General features: G+C 35.7%; 3 protein-coding genes and 1 non-coding gene across 7 annotated transcripts; 2 read left to right on the forward strand and 2 right to left on the reverse strand.

The window, feature by feature from the left end:
- Positions 1–1,035: 1,035 nt before the first annotated feature.
- On the forward strand, positions 1,036–5,417 carry LOC103931310 (sec14 cytosolic factor). The gene is made up of 6 exons (XM_009340755.3): positions 1,036–1,346; positions 4,099–4,351; positions 4,470–4,506; positions 4,669–4,771; positions 4,967–5,077; positions 5,171–5,417. The coding sequence occupies exons 1-6, from the start codon at positions 1,143–1,145 to the stop codon at positions 5,276–5,278; spliced, it is 816 nt and encodes a 271-aa protein (XP_009339030.1). The 5' UTR covers positions 1,036–1,142; the 3' UTR covers positions 5,279–5,417.
- LOC103931309 lies at positions 1,591–4,105 on the reverse strand. Of its 4 annotated transcripts, none has more exons than XR_007260118.1 (5): positions 3,970–4,105; positions 3,139–3,271; positions 2,725–2,941; positions 2,555–2,632; positions 1,591–1,857 (listed from the first exon to the last, which is right to left on the reverse strand). XR_007260118.1 is itself a non-coding variant. In XM_048589085.1 (3 exons), the coding sequence occupies exons 1-3, from the start codon at positions 2,744–2,746 to the stop codon at positions 1,640–1,642; spliced, it is 318 nt and encodes a 105-aa protein (XP_048445042.1). In that variant the 5' UTR covers positions 2,747–2,867; the 3' UTR covers positions 1,591–1,639. The 4 variants fall into 4 exon arrangements, 1 of the variants encoding a protein (XP_048445042.1); XR_001951721.2 differs by lacking the exon at positions 3,970–4,105 and adding an exon at positions 3,379–3,959; XR_007260117.1 differs by lacking the exon at positions 3,970–4,105 and having other exon boundaries at positions 3,139–3,960.
- Positions 5,418–12,367: 6,950 nt separating the features above from the next.
- On the forward strand, positions 12,368–15,044 carry LOC103931311 (floricaula/leafy homolog). The gene is given in 4 exon segments (XM_048589922.1): positions 12,368–12,895; positions 13,326–13,436; positions 13,439–13,722; positions 14,499–15,044. Coding segments are annotated over 4 exon segments (1,218 nt in total). The 5' UTR covers positions 12,368–12,438; the 3' UTR covers positions 14,865–15,044.
- Positions 15,045–15,235: 191 nt separating this feature from the next.
- TRNAS-AGA lies at positions 15,236–15,317 on the reverse strand. The gene has a single exon. It is a non-coding gene; the product is annotated as a tRNA-Ser (tRNA).
- Between the last annotated feature and the right edge of the window lie 6,854 nt (positions 15,318–22,171).

Here is a 22,171-nt window from a genome sequence, read left to right on the forward strand (position 1 = left end):
CCGAGAATCCGGTTGAATAATGGAGGAGGCCTTTTGGTTTGCATATACAGAAATACCCTGAAGAGGAGGAATTTTTGGAAGCCATCTATCAACCCAAATGCGTACCCACTCATGATCCAATAACAGCTCTCTTCCCTCCAGCAGACTCGACCACATGGCATATTATTGTTTGTCCATATTAAAACACCACTTGATTGTGCACCTATCACACCAAACAAAATTTCGTTTCATTAACTTCTCCTTTTTAAAAACTCTTTCAATAATTTGTGCTTCTTAGAAAATCTTTAGTTAGTGTCACGAATTAATGATACTCGTCACGCAAGCTCTTCAATTATACATTTTATATGCCATGAGTTTACCATCAAATTATTATGAGAGGTAACTGATCTACACTGATCCCATCAAATTATTAATGTGACCATGTTCATAAATGCGTATTGTTGGAAAATCAAAGTTTCCTGACAAGTTGGACACTCATGCACAAATTGACAATGAGATTGACTCGCCGAATCACGGGTCACCGACTCACCACTCACCTAATCTACTGCACCCCCATGGATAATAACCATGCAGTTACACTTATGTAATGGACAATGCTATTTGCATATTCATTTACTTTTTAGATGTTTTTTTTTGTCATTGATTTTTTTTAATTCATTCGAATTGGTAGCCGATAATTAAAAGGAGTGTGTAAGAAGCAGAATTGAGTGTGTAAATAACACTATCCAATATAATTGGTCTGAGAAGGCCGTTAAATGTAGCTCAACCAGAGTTCAGAACCTCTTTGGATCTGTGTATCTGGAACCAATGAAATATGCTAATTAATGAGAGCCGTATGATTTAAATTAAGTGATCCAGTTTCTTTGATCCCTCGGCTTCGAACACAAAAATCTGAAACCGATCTACCCTTCCGTCCCGAATCACAATCAATGTGAAGTAGACAATGGCAGCTTTGAATTAAATTGTGTGGGGGACTGGTGTCCTTTTTACCTTTTAGAAAACGGCAAATTGGCAATGTTTCAAGTCATCACTTTGCAATTTCCATATTTCTATCTATTTGCTATAAATTGTGAACAACTTAACTATATACCTCTCTCCATCCTGCAGATTGAACTCAAACTCGAAATTAGAGAGAGAGAGAGATGAGTGCTGCTGTGGTTTTGATGAACTCTGCTGATACTGTAATGGAGTTGAAGGAGTTAGAAACCCTAAAAGTAGAAGAAGATGAACAAGTAAAAGCTGCAGCAGTAGTAGCAGCATCGCATGCAGACGACACGGAGTTGGAGGAGCTGAGAAAAAGTCGTCTCATGAGAGCATCTGTCGAGGCCCAGGATCCTTCCACCAAGGTCAGAGAGAGAGACTCATCATAATCTTATTATATTTCTTCCTAATACTAACCCTAACCTTAATCATTTCGTTAATTAATTACTAAAGATTATTACATATGCTTGTTTAATCTTAGTTATCTTTATTTCTTTTATCTTTGAGGCCTACGGGATTTCATAAAATACTAACATGGTCATCTTTTACTGTCATTTTTTACAATATATATATAATATAATAGCGATACTATTTACATACACTGTGGAATGTAGGAAGGAAATTAGTTCTTTTGTTCTGAATCAACCAATCAAGATCACTAATTCCAAAATACAATTTCAAGAACCATTTCCCTATAGTTGGACATCAAGAAGAGCACTAATTCTGAAATACAGATTAAATTTCTCTCCATGTTAAAAAGCAAGTAAGCAGAGAGACAAAGGATATGGTTTCCATTACCACTAGGATTAGCTTGTAAAGACTTGTCCACTGTATTCTGAATATTGGTCTCCACTGTAACCACCTCTGAGAACTTTTCTGTAGATAATTCCATTGTAAAAAGAAATCCATGTTAGAATGCATTTCTATTTATAACACGTTTAATACCATGATCGGGATTTTAATGTTGTACGTCAATATATAAAATAGAACAAAGCCACTAACAATCTAAAAATATCATATAATTGATAGCGGTATGTACTTTTGGTAGATAATTTGTAATTAGATTGCAAAATATTGGGATGTCTAGTTCCTGCAGGAGTGTGTTATCCTTAGCAAAGAGGATACTTTTTGGGAATTGTTAATAGCACTCCAAAAATCTCATTCTACACTCCTCACAAGTATATTTTTCTTTCTAATTATAGAAAGTTTGGAGTGCCAAATGAGATTTTTGAAGTGCTATAACAATTTCCTACCTTTTTATATTTTGTAATTGCCCAGATGAAATCATAGCTAATGCCTCACACATTTGTCATAAAAAAAAAAAAATCTTAAACACAAAGATTCATCATTATAGCCTAAATTAACATCGCATTATCATATCAGAACAGACGAAGGTACTCAAACTCAAGTGTCCCGCATGCTGACATCCAACAAACAAATCAAAACAAAAGATGCATAAAAGGTATTTAACCAACCTACTCTTTTCAAATGGAATTTGGTGTCTGAAAAATGAGAAATTCAAAAACTTTGCAGCAGAAATTAAAAAAACAAAAAACAAAAACCAAACACTTACTACGTATTATCACTTTAATTCTCATTGACACTTCAAGCTCCGTAGCTTTTGACGCATCATGATCATACTCATAAAGCCCTGACATGGAACCAAAATCATTACTTTGACAAATAAACATGACCAACAACAAAAACAACTAAATTTTTCAAAAGGATTATGCCAAAAATTACCAGTCGAGCTACTGAAGACCATGATATCGAGTCGGAAAACTGATTTGCACTACTCCAACGAAGACTCAAGAAGGCCCAAAGTGTCAAGGAATAAGGTGCAGTGATAGTATTATCCTTATTGAATACAATTATACAACACAAATGTATGTGCTGCACTTGATAGGCATTGTAAATTTGTGAAGCGTAGCTTTGCAAGATACGTTTTTAGAAGTCAAGCCTATGCATATGAACGTAAAACGTTAAATACATTTTTCCATCAGAGTCTTAAGCAAATTTTAGATACATATTGAGATCTCTATAATTGACAGAGGCTTGGAGCTTGTGAAAGTCACATTTTCCATCGGTTGAATATCATCAACCACAATTTTATTTAATCAACCAAGAAGGAAAAACAATCAATAACGGATATTATACCTATTATAGAGTGACCTGTGCTGATAGGGTGGTTGCCTTGGTCTGAAGTGTCTGCACCTTCCTCTCCAGCTCATCCGTATACCTCACCTTCCTCTCCTTCTACCTCGCAGCCAATTGCCTATTAGCGAAAATCCTACAAAACCAAAAGGTTAAAAAACATCAAATTTTCATTCAATTGAATAACATCAGCAAAATAACCCAAAATTCAACACATACAAATAGAAATAAAAATTAAGAAACCTTTCCAACAATTGAAAAGAGTAGGCTTTGTGTTCAGAAGTCAAGCCTACAAAGATAAGCATGTTCATTAACTTCAATAACATCCTCCATTTATGACAACCGTATCAAAACCTCACACAACCATAACATCCCTGAACACCAATCCCGCCCACCGTTGAAACAATTTCACCAGACCCAAATCAAAAGAACCAAATTTTAGCCAACAACTAAGCAAAATAACATCGCACAAACCCCAAAAGTTGCACCAATTCCACACAAAAGTGTTAACTTGTACGGCAATTACTACAATCTGAAGGCAAGGATCCGTCGTGTGAGAGAATTTGTTGAAGGCAAGGATCCATCCAACAAGGTGCTGCCTTGCACATTTTGTAGTTAATAAAAATCACTAAATCTTGCGAAAATTAGTGAAAACAGTTGTTCTAATTTCAAAAATCTAATTAATATATATAGATCATTTTCAGATTATTAAGTAATCGATTTGCAAGATAATCACTTTTCACTTTAAGCTTAGGTACAAAACCAAGAATGAAGGCAACGGTAAATTATAGTAATAATGCTTTTAATTGGAAGGGAAGGATGGCTTGATTTTACTTGAACCATGCCATGCTTTCTTTGCCTGCGCTGATCTTCCCGCGTTGATCTTGTATTTTGTTGAGCAGAATCTAGCTATGCCTGCATCAAATTCTGATATTTTGGAATGTGGTGTGTAATTGTGTGCAGGAAGTGGATGATCTCACAATAAGGAGGTTCCTGCGTGCTCGCGACTTGGATATAGAGCAGGCATCTGCAATGTTCCTCAAGTACATGAAATGGAGACGTGATTTTGTTCCTAAAGGTTCTATTACTGCTTCTGAGGTTCCAAACCAAATTGCTCAGAACAAGATGTTTTTACAGGGATCGGACAAGAAAGGATGCCCCATATCAGTTATCCTTGGTTATAGACATTTTCAAGACAGCCTCAAGGAATTCAAGCGTACGTTTTTACTTTTTTTTTTTCCGAAACCTTCACACGATAAGTAACATTTCCTATGGTTGAAACGAAATCTGATAAGTCTTTCAAATCTAAAAGTCATATATTTTTGTATGTACAGGTTTTGTAGTCTATGGACTCGACAAGGTATGTGCAAAGTGAGTTTTTCTGTCACTCAACCGTGTTCCTAAGCGATTTTTTTTTTTTTTTTTGCTAATGCAAAGCTATTTAATGTAAGAGCGCAAGGATATATAACGTACCAAACATGTATAGTCCATAGACGATATGTTTTATGTGCTGAATTGAACTTCATGTGTCAGGATTCCGCCAGGACAGAAGTTCATTGCCATAGGAGATCTCGAAGGCTGGGGATATTCAAACAGTGACGTCCGAGGTTACCTTGGAGCTCTTTCAATTTTGCAGGTATCTGTTCTGCTACTTAGCATTACTTTCTATGTACATATAAGATTAAACAAACTCGCTAGTCAGATAATATATAAATTTCTTCTATTTCTTCTACAGCAAAAGTAAAGGCAAAAAATAAAAAATAAAAAAAAATAAAACAAGAAGGATACAAATTGTCCCATAACATATGTAACTGTTTACTAATCGTTGCAGGACTACTATCCGGAAAGGCTAGGGAAGGTGTACATCATTCATGCTCCTCTCATATTCATGACGGTTTGGAAAATCGTTCACCCTTTTATCGACAACAAAACTAAGAAGAAGGTAAAATTATCAATCTGCACAAGATGCTATGCAGCATTAGTGTATACAGCACTCCATACTTCATAATTCAGATCATCTCGCTTCTCTGTGCAGATAATATTCGTCGAAAACAAAATGTTGAAATCAACTCTGCTCGAAGAGATTGATGAGAGCCAGCTTCCGGAGATATATGGAGGCAAACTGCCTTTGGTTCCCATCTAGGGTCCCAAATTGATCAACCATGCCAAGAAGAAAAATGAACAGATTAAAGCTCATGTCTCATTAAGTTTGCAATATGTATGTTATAATATGTAACTATGCTGTACCACCTATGTGATTGTGTTTACACCTTCACTTTGCATCATGGTGTGCTTATAGATTTATAGTTGCATAAACTTGAAATTTAAAAAATGTTCACCTCTAGAAGCTTTTGGGAGGTGTTAAAACATCAAACCGCGTGGATTTCGTGTGCTAATTTCTTTGAGTACACAACCTTATTAAGTCATTGACTTTGAATTACAAAAATTAGTAAACTACATATTCCGTACTCAACCTTATTAAGTCATTAAATTTGAATTACAACAATTAGTAAACTACATAGACTAAATCAATAAATCACCACAAATGAAATTACTAGGACCGAAGTGGAATTTTGTGGATTTCCCTTCTCTACTCGTTCACTCCTCCTTGCTTTCTTAGCTTTTGAATAAATAAATCAAAGAAGAAAGCATCAGGAGAAAACGAGCATGTTAAATCTCTAGCTTAACAATTCCCAAAGTTGGCGTGTTTATTCCATATCTGTTACAAGGGTGTGAACCCAAAGTGAGGATAAAAGATAAAGTCATAAACAATTATTATTCAAATAAATTGGTACAAAAATTTGAGAATAAGTGGGCAAATTTAAGTTGACATGTAATCAATTTCCCAAAAATTTCAAAGTGGCTACATGCATCGCATTTTAGATTTTTGAATGCATACAATATGAAATAAGTTAAAATTCATAATTTGCTTTTTTTATGACAATCGAATCTAAAATTTTTCGCTTATAAATTAAGAATCATACTACTCGACTGTAGTATAACAAATTAGATTTACAAGTAGAGTTTAATGTAAAGATAATTATGTAAACATCCGATCTTGTACTCGCACAATTTTCAAATTATATAACGCTTGAAATTTGCACGTGAACAAAGATATAATCATATCTACTAAGTAGTGCATTTGAATCTTTAAAATCACGTGTGAAATAAAAAACTGAGAGGAAAAAAAAAAGACAAATAAAATTAAAAAGGATGGGTAAGGTGAGGTAAAAGGACAAGTACTGCTAATAACTGCCTGAGCCACTGCTCTGCTTTGGGAAGTGTCCACAACTGCCGTACACTACGTGTCAACCTTACATTAGTTATTCCGGTCCAAGTACCTTTCGTTGACCAAATATTTACTGTTACTATTCTTAAAAGAAGGTAAAGTCAACATCATCTCTAAATAAGATATTAAAATATTTTGAGAATTCCTATTAACAGTTTAAAAATCTTAATTAGTAGTATAAAATTTCTTTAATTAGGAAGAAAAATTCTTTTGTAAAAAATGTACAATGAAATTTTAAGATATTAATAATAATTTCCAATATTTAACCTCGTACTACCAGTAAAAATAGCAACAATATTTAAATTGATAAGTCAAATTTGATGTAACGTGACTTTAATTGGTATAGCTTTCACCTTATTTTGACAGTAGCTTTTAATATTTTTAATTGATTATTAAATGTATTTGATTAATTTTTTATTTTTATTTTAAATGATTTTTATAATAATTAATATCATAAAATAATAATTTAATTTGATACATTGGAGTAAAAAGAAAAACCATAAAAATGTCAAAGTGAGACATAAACTATAAAATTTAAATTTTATACTTAAAATTTAAGATTAAGTACCTATAATCTCCTAACCTTTTAGTGTCATTCCAAATTGGTATCAACATTTTCAAAAATTTCAAACAAGTACCCAAACTATTGAAAATGTCACATCCGTGATGTCTCAATTGATTTTTCGGCTGATCTCCTAATAAAGAAGAGGGTTAAGAATTCATCTAGAGTTTTAAGCAGCTTGTTTCTGCTCATGTGATTTCCTCATTCACATATTTTTTGCTCATAAAGCTTCTAGTTCTTTTTTGTGGGCAATGAAAATATGGTGGTGGCAGCATCATGACAACTCATATTGTTTCAGCAACCTCTGTGACCTTCTCAATGTTGGCGGCTTGAGTTGTAGGATGGAGTTTGTGGTTGTACGTTGGTTTGGAGGTGATGGCATGAAGGGGGTGATGGTGACTGTTACTTGGTGGAGTCATGCTTCCATGACCTTCTATTGATGTTAATTAGAGACAAAAGAAGCCCTAGTTAATTGGATAAAAAAAATAATTGAGACTTAATGGATGTGACATTTTCAATAGGTTAATACTTGTCTGAAATGACTAAAAAGGTTGAGAACAATTTGACATGAAGGTTCTAAAAAACGCTAGGCGCTAGTCAAGCGGCGAGCTAGAGCCTAGTGCCAAGGCGGACTAAACGGATTTAAGTAAATTTATTATATTTTGTATAAATAAGTGTCTGTTTATACTTGATATATATATATACACACTTTCATCATAAACTACAAAATAGAATGCCTTATATATTATGAAATATTGAAACATAATGAAAACATGGGGAACAAGGATATAATGCGTGTTCATTTAAGTATGCAATAAGTTTCTTATGATTTATTGAAAAAAAAATGCAAAATGAAAGTTAACTATTTTCTGTCTAAGTGAGTCGCGACCTAAGCGGGTCTGGGTGGGTTAGGTGGGTTTGGGTGGGCTAGGTGGGTGCCTAGGCGGTCTAGGCAGGCACCTCAACAAGTCTAGGCGTCATTTCTTAATTTTCAAACACCTAGACATTAATCGGGGCAGTGGTAAGCCGCCTAGCGCCTAGGTGGATCTAGGCGGGTATTTTTAGAACAGTGCATGACACTAAAAGGTCAAGGGATTTTAGGTACTTAATCCTACAATCTCAAATTTGCATCTTTAGAGATTTTAATGTCGATTGTAAATCTTTGACATCTTTAGAGTTTCTAATGCTGATCGTAAATTTCAAATTTTAATTTTTAATGTGACCCCTTATCTTCTCTCTCCCTCACTAAAGGATTTTCTCTCATAAACCCTAGCCTTAGCCGTCGGCCTCTTATTTTGGTTGGGGTAGTGGCAACCCCTTGGCCTTAATTTTTCTACAGCTCATTCCTTCTGTAACTTCCTTCCCTCTTTCCTTCTTTAATTTTCTATAGTTCCTTCCTTCTTTAATTTCCTTGCTTCCATTTTGACCCTGTGATTTGGTAAGTTTGCTTATGAGCGTTGTCTCACCTTGCCTTGAGCTATGTCTCAACTTCTCTGAGCTTTGTCTTAGTTTATGGCAGTTCTTGTCTCAGCTCAAGTTCATGATTTCTTCGGCCCAATTGTTGTTCCTTGTCGTGAATCACTGCCCATCGACATCTGCTACTTGGCTCATTGAGTGTTTCCTCCTTATATTACATATGGAGACATGCTTTACATTTGGGTGGCTTTTAAAGTGCAATTTACATTAATTGGTAGGATTATGAGAGCACTCAGAGCGCAGGTAGTTCGCCACCCCCATTTTCTATTGGTCAAAATGGTTCGTTGGTTCTTCTTTCCGACTGTGTCAGTTTCACAATGATGGTGTGACTGTTTAAGCGGAGGTGGCTAGTCCCTTTGTTTAAATCTAGGGTTTCTTTCCTTTACGGCTATTATTGACTCCATTATTAGGACTAGCCTTGTATTTCTTTATGTTTAGGTTGATTTGGATTGTCTATGGACTTTCCTAACCTTGTTGTAATCTTGTTTTTAATGAAATTAGCTCTATTTAAAATAAATTATTTCTCTCCTTCTTCACATCACACTTCATCATTCATCAATTCACCAGTAGTGAGCCCAACTAGCAGTTTCCCTAGGCCCCATAACGAGTGGCATCTGGATCCGAACCCTACCACCTCTTCCCCACGCAACATAAGTCCAAGAACGGTTACAACATCGTATTCGTCAGGGCCACGTGTCGGGATAGGAAGGGAGTATGTAGGCGGAGATGCAGCTGATCGTCACCCTCCTTTGATGTGGGCATTGAAAGTACAAAAATAGCCTTTTCAGTTCTGAAACACCCCAGGGTCGGCCCTAGACCAGGGCAGCCAGGGCGACCGTACAGGGCCCCAAAAAATCAAGGGCACAAAAAAAATTAACTTCTATTATTATAAAGTTATGTCCAGTAAGCATATAAAAATATAAAACTGGATTATTTGTCATAATTTGTTATTTGCAGCAGTGTTTCGCTGATTTCTTGCAATGGAAAGGAACACGGGTTCGAATCTCAAAACTGCCTTTTTTTTTATGAATTATTCATCTTATTTCATCTTTGGTTTAAATAAGTAGCTATATTTCTATATGTGCCTTTGACAAAAGTGGTTTTTACAAATTCATTTTCAATTAATTACCATCCTTTGGCAAATAATAATAATAATAGCTACCCAGGTTCAGATCAAACTGAGGGCCTTTTTCTTTTTAGCAATGATGTTATGTTTCAATATAATGTTAAGGTTTAGGGTTACTTTTCTTTCTTATCCAAGAAAAAATGAGTTATAATTTTAAAGAACATATATGTGGTATTTGGTTTTTCAATAATTTTTTTGGTTCATTCATTGTTGATAACATTATGTATAAAAATTAGAGATAGAAAAATATGACAATTCTTATGAGGCCCCAAGGGACAGTAAATTAGAAAATTATCCCCATAACCATAAGTTTTATACAAAAACACCTGTCATACTTTAATTGATTTTCTTGTGAAATATTTGTGTACCGTTATCCAATTACAAACTAACGTGTAATGTTATAGCTTAGATGTGAAATCTATTTTTCTTCACTTATAAGTAGGAGGTCTTAGGTTTGAGTCTTTTAAATGACAAGTTACATACCAAATTATGGCTAACCCATCTTGTTGCTTAGCATAATCCCTCACACCCTGCTATCATTTTATCAAAGAAAAGTTACATCGGCATGCACAAATACGAACACTAAAACAATTGAATTTTGTTTCTTACGTGGAGTTATACTAGGGCACTTTTTCTGGTATTGCCCCGAGCCTCAAAAATCTCAAGACCGGTACTGAAACACCTGCCCAACTCTTGTACTAGCCCAGTTGCCCTACCAGTTTTTTAATTTTATTTTTGCAAAGGGAACAGTAAACACAGTGATGACATTGGGAAAAGGATCCTCGCCGAATCCCTTTCTTAGGAACTCTAGGGATTCTGTGATCGGAATCGTTTATCGTACATCGTGTGGTCAGAAATCATTTTAAATTTTAAAATTTAAAATTAAATATAAATAGTACCAAACGAAAATAACTGCACGATATCCTTTTCCATGACTTTGTGTACGTGTAGGTGAAAGTACATTTATGCCCTCCAATCCATGCATGTTTGACCTGTTGGAGCAATGAAATATTCAAGAATCTCTACAGAGATATGGGGGTTGTGTCTGTCACGTTGCCCTAGACCGACTGATTGAGTGTGATCGATCATGATGAGTCTGATGTTGATATGATGATGGAAAATCAAATTACCATTTATTACGCAAACACCAATCTTAATCTTAAACATTCCATTATACCAAAATTAGGGTTGTTTATTTATTTATGAATAATTCCCCACAGTCAATCTTAATCTGAACTGTCAAGATTTTTTATTACCAAGTTTTGCAAAAAAGAAAAAAAAAAAAAAAAAAAACTGTTTGTGTGTTTGAATCATGTCCCAGATTTTGGACATTTAGATATTGGTTGTCATGAGTAGGAGACCAAAGGAGACAAGTAGCTAGACAACAACAAGCAAGCGAGAAAGGAAGTTGGGACAAGTTACTTCTATTTAGCACTTTGAGGAGATTTGTCTTTCCCTTCATAAAAGGGTTGATTCACGGCATGTCAAGCTCCGGTAATGTTGTTCTCTTTGTGTGGAATTAAACCACATGCTCCATCGCTTGTACAAACTTTTGTCAATTCATTATTGAATGGGTAGTCAGTACAATTTTGAATGTTTTGCTTATATACAAAGTAACAAATATTATAATTGAATTGTTCGATTACTTTTTAGTCATTCATTGAAAGAGATATACGACATAAATAATGAAAAGGAATTAGGATCTCAATGGAAATGTCGTCTGTTAACCAGTTTTTTTGAAATTCTTTTTCTGATAATTGGTAGGAATTTATATCTTTAATTCCTTCTTAGCAAATAACTTTTTTTTTCCACAAGGTATATATCGTAATGTCTTTCTATAGGATCACATGTCTTTTTATTAGCTTGCGTTTGTGGTGCACAATTTTATGGAATGTAGGTAGCTATTATGATTGATTCGATATCGATTCATCTTTTTTTTTTTTTCCTCAGAAGTTTCATAATTGGACATTGAACCATACCATGGGTAAATTATTATTATTTTTTAAATCATATTATTTTCGGTTTATAGGATATATCAGTCATTTTATTATCTAGACCTTGGTCGTTTGTTTCTTAACCAAGGATCTAATTATAAAAAACAGTGGTTATAGACTATCCCTAAGTATATAAAAAAAGTCCCTTAACTTTTATGCTCAGCCATACTAACACGGGAAACCTATCTTAGCAAAATCGAGGTTATGTTAATGTCAACGAAGTTCTATGGTGTTCTGCCCTACGTGTAGAAGAGGGTTTGATATGTCGGACTTTTTTTGGCTCGTTTTCTCTCACAGACTCCCCTACATTCGGCCTTAGTCGATAGAGTTTATATTTGAATCTAACGATGACATCATAGAAATTAGAAACTATATGAACTTTTTAATAACTTGCCCTACACGTCCGACCATGTAACTCCGCTACTAAAGTTACTATAGCAAAAATGACTCCTTGGATGCTGTACGAGTTCAAAGATAAATAAGAATCGGAGAACAAACCAAATCCAACCTTTTAAGGTCAACTCAAATCTATCAGAGCTATGCATAGATCTTCATTGGCTAGATCTAACAAACATAACAAGTTAAAGAAGTTCATTGGGTAGTGGGACCAATTCGATGGACCCTAACAAGTTAAACGACACCTTCGTTTTGGTTGTTAAAATTTGGTTGGGTTTGGAAGTGTCAAGTTTGAATACAAGTATACGAACTCCAGTTTGTCAGTTCCTCAGGAAACTCTCGTACAAAACAAAAGGGTAGTTTCGGAAGTATAAGAAAAGCTTTTATAGGAACAGAACACTACAATCTCCCACAGAAAATAGTCTCTGTTCACACTGTGCTGTGTGGAGTGGTGGAAAATATGGATCCAGATGCCTTCTCTGCGAACTTGTTCAAGTGGGACTTACGTGGGATGGTTGTGCCGACGAACCGGGTTCAGCTCGAAGCAGCCGTGCCGCCAGCAGCGGCAGCTGCTGCGGGGGCGGTTGGTTATACTTTGCGGGCGCCAAGAGAGCTTGGACTTGGAGGGCTTGAAGACTTGTTCCAGGCTTATGGGGTCCGATACTACACGGCGGCGAAGATAGCGGAGCTTGGATTTACTGTGAACACCCTCTTGGACATGAACGATGATGAGCTTGATGACATGATGAGCAGCCTCTCTCAGATATTCCGCTGGGAGTTGATTGTTGGGGAGAGGTATGGTATCAAAGCTGCCGTCAGAGCCGAGCGCCGCCGCCTTGAGGAGGAGGACTCTCGGCGGCGCAACCCTGTCTCTGGTGATACCACCACCAATGCCCTAGATGCTCTCTCCCAAGAAGGTACCATTCGCTATATACATGAATATTATTTACCTTTGTGTCTTAGATTAACCGTACTATATAGGCATATAGGTAGGGTTTGATTACACACTTTGAAATAACATTATTTTACATGCAAATTAATAGTGTGACAATATAACATGTTCAAATAGATGATAAAAAAAATTAGGATTTAGTGAATCAAAGAAGAAAAATAGGTCTTTTGGCATTTGCTGTAATAATTTGATGAAATAACAAATCAAAGATGTTTATTATTTTGTAACATAGTATGCCAGATCATATGATGTTCGAGATTGCGTGATAAAACTAAAAGCATATGTTTTATATGATTGTAACATAATATGTCAATTATCATAGTCTTTGATACTAGAACATAACGTAGTTGTTATATTAGATTGGGATATATGATACGCGGTGCATGGGATGTGTAGGACTGTCGAGGAGCCAGTGCAACAAGAGGAGGAGATGGTGGGGAGCGGAGTAGGGATGGCGTGGGAGGTTGTGACGGCGGGGGAGAGGCGGAAGAAGCAGCGGAGGATGAAGAAGGGCAATATAGGAACTGTAGTGCTGGAGGGGGTCATAATAATGATCATAACGAGGGTGTAGACGACAAGGACGACATGAATGGGCAGGGGAACGGTGGAGGAGGGGGGTTGCTAGGCGAGAGACAGAGGGAGCACCCGTTCATCGTGACGGAGCCTGGGGAGGTGGCACGTGGCAAAAAGAACGGTCTTGATTACCTCTTCCATCTCTACGAGCAGTGCCGTGATTTCTTGATCCAGGTCCAGAACATTGCCAAGGAGCGCGGTGAAAAATGTCCAACCAAGGTACGGAGTTTACCCATGATTTCATATGCGGATTTTTACTGTGGTAAATACAGTAAACTCATCTTGAGTGGTTCTCTGTACACCCACGTTTGATTTCTGGACGTTCATCAATAAAGAAAAAGACTATTATACTCATATATAAAATTACCACAAAGACTTGGTGATTGTCTAAGAAAAATAATTATGGGGTTTTTTTCACTGTATTCACCTCATTGATGCACCTTGTTGTGTATGCACTAGAAACTTAGGTAGTTGAACCCTAAGCGTTATCTACACACTCATTTTTACCTCTCACACATCATTCTCAATTCATGGCCGTCATATTGAATGAATTGAAAAAGATCAATTGACCAAAATTAATAAGAATGTGTCAGAGATAAAAAGATGTGTGTGAAAAACGCTACTAAAAGCACTTCTTTCCGGTTATGAACAACACATTTTCAATCAATTTAGATTTGGCAAAGTTTCACTTTCGTTTATGTATTTTCAATTACGTCGAATTTAATACATGCGGTCTGAAAATTTTGTCAATTTAAGAATATCCGTCAACTTCCGTGAATTTCTTGTATGAAATCTGTTAAATTTATCCTCGTATAAGAAATTTACATTGTTGATGAATATTCTTTGAATTGGAACTACTTTCTTACATCATGAGTCAAATTTGATGCAATCCAAAATACATGAATGAAAGTAAGTCAGTTTGTAGTCCAAAAGTAATTTGATTCAACTATTTAGTTCGACTAATTTAATTTCACACTTTTTTACTACAAACGCAGGTGACAAACCAGGTGTTTAGGTATGCCAAAAAGTCAGGCGCAAGCTACATCAACAAGCCGAAGATGCGGCACTATGTGCACTGCTACGCCCTGCATTGCCTGGACGTGGAGGCGTCGAATGTGCTGAGGAGAGCGTTCAAGGAGAGGGGCGAAAATGTTGGGGCATGGCGGCAGGCGTGTTACAAGCCTCTTGTGGTCATTGCAGCAGGCCAAGGCTGGGACATCGATGTCATTTTCAATTCTCATCCCCCTCTCTCCATCTGGTACGTTCCCACGAAGCTCCGTCAGCTTTGTCACGCCCAGCGCCACAATGCCACCGCCTCTAGCTCTGCCTCCGGTGGCGGGGGCGAGCACCTGCCCTATTGATCAAAGTTTGTGTTCCACTGTATAACTTACAAAACGCTTCTGCAGAGGGCGAGAGATTTTGGGCAAACGAAGGAGGGACTTATATATGTACTATTAAGGCTAGGGCAGACTGAATGAAGATGTTAGGATCTAACTATGATTTACTAATTAAAAAGCTTGCTATTTTAACTATTGTCAATTTACTAATATTATAATATGTGAATTATCACACTAAAATTTCTCATAATCACGAATCAAATAAAATAATGACTACAAACACGTGAATTAGTAACTGACGTAAAACGTCACACTAAAAATTTCTACAACCACCAATTAAAAATAAAATAATGACTATGAATCACTTATTTTTTCTCTCGTTCAGAGATAAAAAACGTGGACGGCAGGATTCGAACCTGCGCGGGCAGAGCCCACATGATTTCTAGTCATGCCCGATAACCACTCCGGCACGTCCACCTTCTTTGAAAGCGAAGGACCATTAATTGTTATATTAACTTGATTGGAAAAATGATTTTGGGAATGAGAAAGAAACATTTACACATGTATAAAGATCATACTAAAGACCTATAATACAACACTACTTTATAATTACCAAAATCGGCCGTGAACCGTCGATTGACTCTAGAATTAATAAACCGATCATCAAATCGTATGCATGAATCTTGGGAGATTCTACCCTGTCATCGGCAACGGTCACTTAGTAGAGCCAGTATTAGGATAGGCTAACTCTTCAAGGCTGAGGTTGGACTGCAAAATCCATTCAAGTTTTAGCTGATCTGTCGTTGGATTCAATTAATGAAGCCCATGAAATAGTACCTGGGGTTGTGCGGTCCAATTGTAACAGAGGACATTGTTTAATAAAAAAATAAAAAAAAATTAATGAAAAGAGTTTGAAAACTTTGAGTTTTAATGATAAGGATAAAATAAAGGATAAAGTGAATAGTACGAGGATTGACTTTTTAGTGTAAAAATGTAGTTTTTCGTTAAAATAAACAGTATCGTGAGTTTTTCGTTAAAACTCCCAATAAAAAATGATACCAAATGTGGGAACCAAAACCGAAACTCGTTGCTTAAATTCAAAAGCGTGTTAAAGCAATTCATTTTAGAGTGGCGAGGAGATTCGTGCCAAACCATGGTTAGCAACCGGAGATCATTTGAGATGGCGGCGCCTCAGCTGCGGTCGAAATTCAGAAGAGTTGACTGCGATTATTAACAGATGAAGATGGCGTTCCACCAAAGTTTATTAGAACTGACATGTATTCAATTAGTTCCGCTCAAGTCCATAAGCAACATTAATCATTAGCGATAATTGCGCACTTGTTAGTTTTTGGGAATCAACGACATGTATAGTTTACACACATATATTCTATTAGTTCAACTAGTGTTCTTAAGCAACACTAATCTTTGAAATAACAGTAAGCTGATCGTTGTTTGTTAAATGAAGGAACTGGGATCGATCAATATCATCCTTAGTTGTCTCCGCTAGCTATTAAAAATAGTCCTCAGCTTTATTAAATATACAACACATTTGACTTACTTACGTTACTAAAGTATCTAACAAGCGTTGTTGTGCATGTGACGTATTCTCAAATCATAAATCTTTGTTACCAAAATTTATTTGAACTGAATACATGTTAGTTCTGATAAATTATTCAGAAGAGTCGCCTGTGATCAAGTACATATGAACATTGGTCTGATTTTAAGCTTTAAATTTGGTTTTAGACTAAGCTTTTAGATTCAAGTTAGATTCTTCCTTCAACTGTTTGACTGGAGAATCTGACTGGTCAATTAAATCCAAATTTCATGTGCATATCATAAAATCATATCACATCATTGATCGTGTTGATCTTGGTGCCACAAGGTGATGAGCTCAGGAGAAACTGCCACTTCGTGAAGACCGAATGAGTTCATCTTGTGTAAGGCAAGGTTGCACAAAGGTAAAGTTGCTCAATAGATAGGGTTCTAAGAATTGAGCTTGTGTGATCTTTGTATGAACCTTTGTTTACACTAGTGGAGAGTCCCCGATTTTCTAACTCATAGGTGAGTTTTTCTAGCCAAAAATATCTTATGTTCAAGTTATTGTTATTGTGTCACACATCTCACATACACATACATGATACATATATCTATTGAACATTTAAATAGTATGCCCACTTGACACATTAATAACTTGAAACAAACTGCAGCCTTGTTGTCTCGCTGACTAGGATAGTTTGTAGGATTAGAAATTGGTAATTGAATCTTCGATTTATTGACTAACAAATCTATCTTAGTTGACTAGCGGGCTTGACTAGTCAGTCTAGCGGATTATAATTTTATATACAGGATATTTCACCTGGTACCAATTTCAACGTCTCACTTACAAATGAAGATGAATACCACTAGACCGTAGTACTAGGTGGCACTAAGAAGTGGGGGTTAGTTAACACACAATTAGTTAGGCATAATAATTTTGTATAAAACTTGTTGTCCATGTGAGTCGAACTGAAGACTTCCCAATTACAACTAAATTTAAAACACTACTAATGATGTACTACGTTGCAAATAAAAAAAAATAAAAAGAGTTTACAAAGAAAAAGTGTAGTGAAAAAACAAGTTAGAAATGAACGAGAATAAAAACATAAAAAGAAGGGTTTTTATCACAAATGGTCCTTAAAATTGACCATCAACATCAAGATGGTCATTGAAATTGAAAATCAATCAATGTAGTTCTTAAAAATAGGTGTCGCAAATCAATGTGGTCATTCCATCACAATTCTGTTAAAAATTCCGTTAAGTGCTGATATAGCACATAAGTGAGTCGCATAAGTCCATTTTTCTCACAAATTGTCATTGAAATTGACCTGCGACATTAAAATGGTCCCTAAATTTGACCTATGACATCAAAATAATCTTTGAAATTGAAAATCGATCAATGTAGTTCTGCAAGTAAGTGTTCCAAATCAATGTAGCTTTTCCACCACAATTCGGTCAAAATTTTTGCTATGTGCTAATGTGACACATAAATGGATTACATAAGTCTAATTAAATTAAAAAAATTACAAATGGATCACCTGAACAATTCGGTCAAAATTTTTGTTATGTGCTAATGTGACACATAAATGGATTACACAAGTCTAATTAAATTAAAAAAAATTACAAATGGATCACCTGAACAATTCTGTCAAAATTTTTGTTATGTGCTAATGTGACACATAAATGGATTACACAAGTCTAATTAAATTAAAAAAATTACAAATGGATCACCTGAACAATTCTGTCAAAATTTTTGTTATGTGCTAATGTGACACATAAATGGATTATACAAGTCTAATTAAATTAAAAAAATTACAAATGGATCACCCGAAAACTTTCATTCAATATTTCATCCATCCAATTTTTATTCCTTTTTGCCCTCATATAGTTGTCATGTGTTATTTCTATGAATCACCCAAAAACTTTCTTCCAATTTCTGTTTCCTTTTTGCCCTCATATGTAGTCCACACTCCTCTGCCTTTTTTGTTGTCTATTCTCTAACAAAAAAAATCTCAATATAGTGGCGAAGCTACGTGAGGGTGAGGAGTGGCAGTCGCCACTCCTTCGCCGGAAAACACGCCTAGGAGCGCTGGTTCAGCCCCTCGCTCTCGTCGGAATTTATGGCACCTGTAAAAATTGATTTTGGCCGGTTCACTGTCTTGGTCGAATTTGTAGAGGAAAGGTGATAGTTTGGTTGGATTTGCAGAGAGTGTGGCTTCAGGATCTTGCTTGTCACCACAAACATCACCAAGTTGAGATCAAATGGTGAGAGGGACTATCCGAATTGATGATGACATGTCGCAATCATTGTTGTCGTCCATAACAGAGGACGACGATCGCAGTCTCTGTAGAAAAAAAGGGACTGGTGGGTCGCATAAAATAGGGATTGGGTCATCGGGAAGAGAGGGGTTGCAGGCGCGTCGCCAGAGATGAGAGGGGATTCAGTGTTTGATGAGGGAGAAGTAGAATGTTTGATTTGCAGAATACCGAACGTTTGGTTGTATGGTTAGGGACTTGAAAATGGACATGTGTCTTCATTTTATTAGTCTTTTAGGAGGTCAGTAAATGTTGGGCACTGAACAATCAATACCAAGTATTATACTTTTTGTGGTTTATTAACCCATTTATCTCTTCTTTTTTTTCTTATATGTATTTTTTTTATCTTTTAAGACTCCTACCATATTTACCGTATTTATTTTAAACTTTCACTTTATTTATAAATATTGTATTACTTTTTAAAAACATTGTAAATATTGTTTAATGCTTATTTTATGATAATTTAAAACCATATAGGCTCCTGCCAAAGATCTCACTTAGGTTCCAGTCCACTGTTTAACTAGCACCTAACATTTTTTAGGATCTAATCCTAGCCAATTTAAACTTCTTACATTGGCTTGCAAATTATTACTTACAACCGATTTGGTGGAAAAACTATTTTTTGCTATGAATATTGACTCAAAACTTTGTACTCTCCAAAGTGAAAGCAACTGTTTCGATTGAATCTTGCACTCTTTTGAATTTTGTCCATTCCTCGGCAAATCATGGCTTCGTCACTGTCTCAATACACCTATCTTTACACATTTCAACACCCTTCACCGAATTGAACCTGGATGGAGTTCACCTTTGATGACGACTTGGCTAATTGATGAGCTAATTGACGACTTCTAGGGCATCACCGTTAACATTTACGCGATCAACATCCTCACAATCTTAATCTTTGAGAGCTTGTTTCGCGTTTCTCTGGTGGTCTAGTGACTCAAAGAACGACGAGGCCTGCCTTGAGATAATGAGATTGTAACCGAAGAGCATCTGTTGTTGGTTAAAAACTATTTCTAAACCCCTTCTTAGGCTTTGGTTAAGCCTTGTGTCTTTGAGAATTTATGGAAGGGATTTCTCTTCGGAGTAGTTCCTACTATAAGAAAAAAAAAATTCTATTGTGCAAAAAGGTATTTAGACAACTTTTTAATTAATTACTAAACCCACATCAGCACATAACAAATTTTTTTTACAGAATTGTAGTAGAAGGACCATATTGATTTGCGACACCTATTTTTTGGACTACATTCATCGATTTTTAATTTTAGGGACCATCTTGATGGTGCGTGTCAATTTCAGGGACCATCTTGATGGTGTGAGTCAATTTCAGGGACCATTTGAGATAAAGAAATTGTAGTTCTTGTGGGGCCCATTTATGTGCCATATTAGCACTTAATGAATTTTTAACATAATTGTGATGAGAGAACTATATTGATTTGCAACATTTATTTTCAGGGACTACATTGATTGATTTTCAATTTCAGAGACTATTTGTGATAAAAACCCTAAAAAGAAAGGCACATGGATTTCAAACAAAAAATGAAGACACATGTCATATGTCCATGCATTAAGAAACAAAATTAAATTAAATGGTGAGGTAAGAGCCATGAGTGACATCGGATGCAATGGCGGAGCCATCTTAAGACCACAGTAGGCTGAGGCTTACCCTGATTATTTTTTCTTGCAATCTCTACTATCTGTCTACCATTGATCAATTTTATAATATCACTAGTAACTTGAATTTGTTTTCAATCCAACAAATACAAAGCCTATAATTTTCACTTAACAATTCGATAAGAATATTAGTTGATCATATTCTCTGTTTTTTGCCTATATGCAATTTTTTCCTTTGCTTGCAGACTATTATTGTCACATCCCGACCCGGGCAAGACCACTTCCCAGGCCTAACTCCACCGTAGCACGATATTGTCCGCTTTGGGCCCCGACCACGCCCTCATGGTTTTGTTTCTGGGAACTCATACGAGAACTTCCCAATGGGTCACCCATCCTGGGAGTGCTCTCGTGCGCTACTCGCTTAACTTCGGAGTTCCCATGGAACCCGAAGCCAGTGAGCTCCCAAAAGGCCTCGTGCTAGGTAGAGATGGGAATATACATTTAAGGATCACTCCCTTGGGCGATGTGGGATGTTACAATTATTTTTGTTAGTTTCTTATTTCCCTCTATATCATCTATGAAATTAAGAAGAGAAAAAGTTTTTCTGGGAATAAAACCTTTCAAAATTCTCTTATGCCTTAATGTTTTTACAAATGAACGTATGATCACTCACATTTGAATTTAATAAGAATGTGCAATAAATAGATATGCTTTTAATGTTTTATTCTCCATCCTTAATATGAAATTCACGAGTAGTTGACCATGTATCCTTGGTCACAAGGAGATCAAAAGAACGAGGCTATGTTTCTATATGTATTATATGCCAATTTCAATTTAAAGTGTGCCCCTCCTAACATGAATTTTGGGCTCCGCCACTGATCGGATGTATAAAAAGAAATGCCATCTAAATGTGAAAATAAATTATTCTTGTGTCTATTGCCACGCGTACCTCAATTTGCAATTTTACAATAGAAAAAGGAATTGCATCATGAGAAACTATATTTTTTCAACATTACAAAAAATTTACACTAAGAAGTGAGAGTTTGTAGCACACAATGAATCATCTATAATAATTTTGTATAAAACTTGTCGTTCATGTAAGTTAAACCAAAGATGTCGAAATTACAACTAAACAGAAACACCACTAACACAGTACAAAGTTGCAAAGAAAAATTACAAAGAGTTTGCACATAAAATTTTCAAACTGAAAAATGAAGACACATGGCATTGGCCCATGCACTAAGAAACAAATTAAATTAAATGGTGGGGTGAGAGCCCGGCGTGACATGAGATGTTTAAAAAGAAAACACCAATCCAATTTAAAAAAGGAATTTTAACTGAAAAGTTCACGGTATTATTTAATTTAACGAAAAATCATATTTTTATATTAAAAAATCAATCCTGATACTATTCACTTTATCATTTATTTTGTCCTTATCGTTAAAACTCAAGGTTTTCAAACCCTTTCCATTAATTTTTTTATTTAAAAATAAATCATTCTTGCGTTTATTGTCATGGATCCTTCGTGTTTGCATTTATTTGCAACAGAAAAATAGAAACAAGTGTCGCTTGACTTTGACTATGCATTAGGAAACAAATTAGATTAGCTAGTGTAGTGGGAGCCGTGCATGACAAAATATATCCGTTATGAATGCGAAAGTATTTTCTAGATAAGCATTCCAATGAACCCGAATAAGAAAAAACTAAATATCATTTTTTAATACCACAAAATATTTTCCAAAGATATAAACTAAAAAATAAGGTGTTGCGTAAGATACACAATGTGCTTGCTATAATAGTTTGGTATAGAACTTGCAATTCACATACTTATAAAACTTACTGAGATGAGAGAAATAATAAAACTA

This window comes from the organism of the source record quoted next, unplaced genomic scaffold, assembly GCF_019419815.1.
Source record: "Pyrus x bretschneideri cultivar Hongxiangsu unplaced genomic scaffold, Pyrus_bretschneideri_v1 Contig3, whole genome shotgun sequence".
Classification (NCBI taxonomy): Eukaryota; Viridiplantae; Streptophyta; class Magnoliopsida; order Rosales; family Rosaceae; genus Pyrus; species Pyrus x bretschneideri.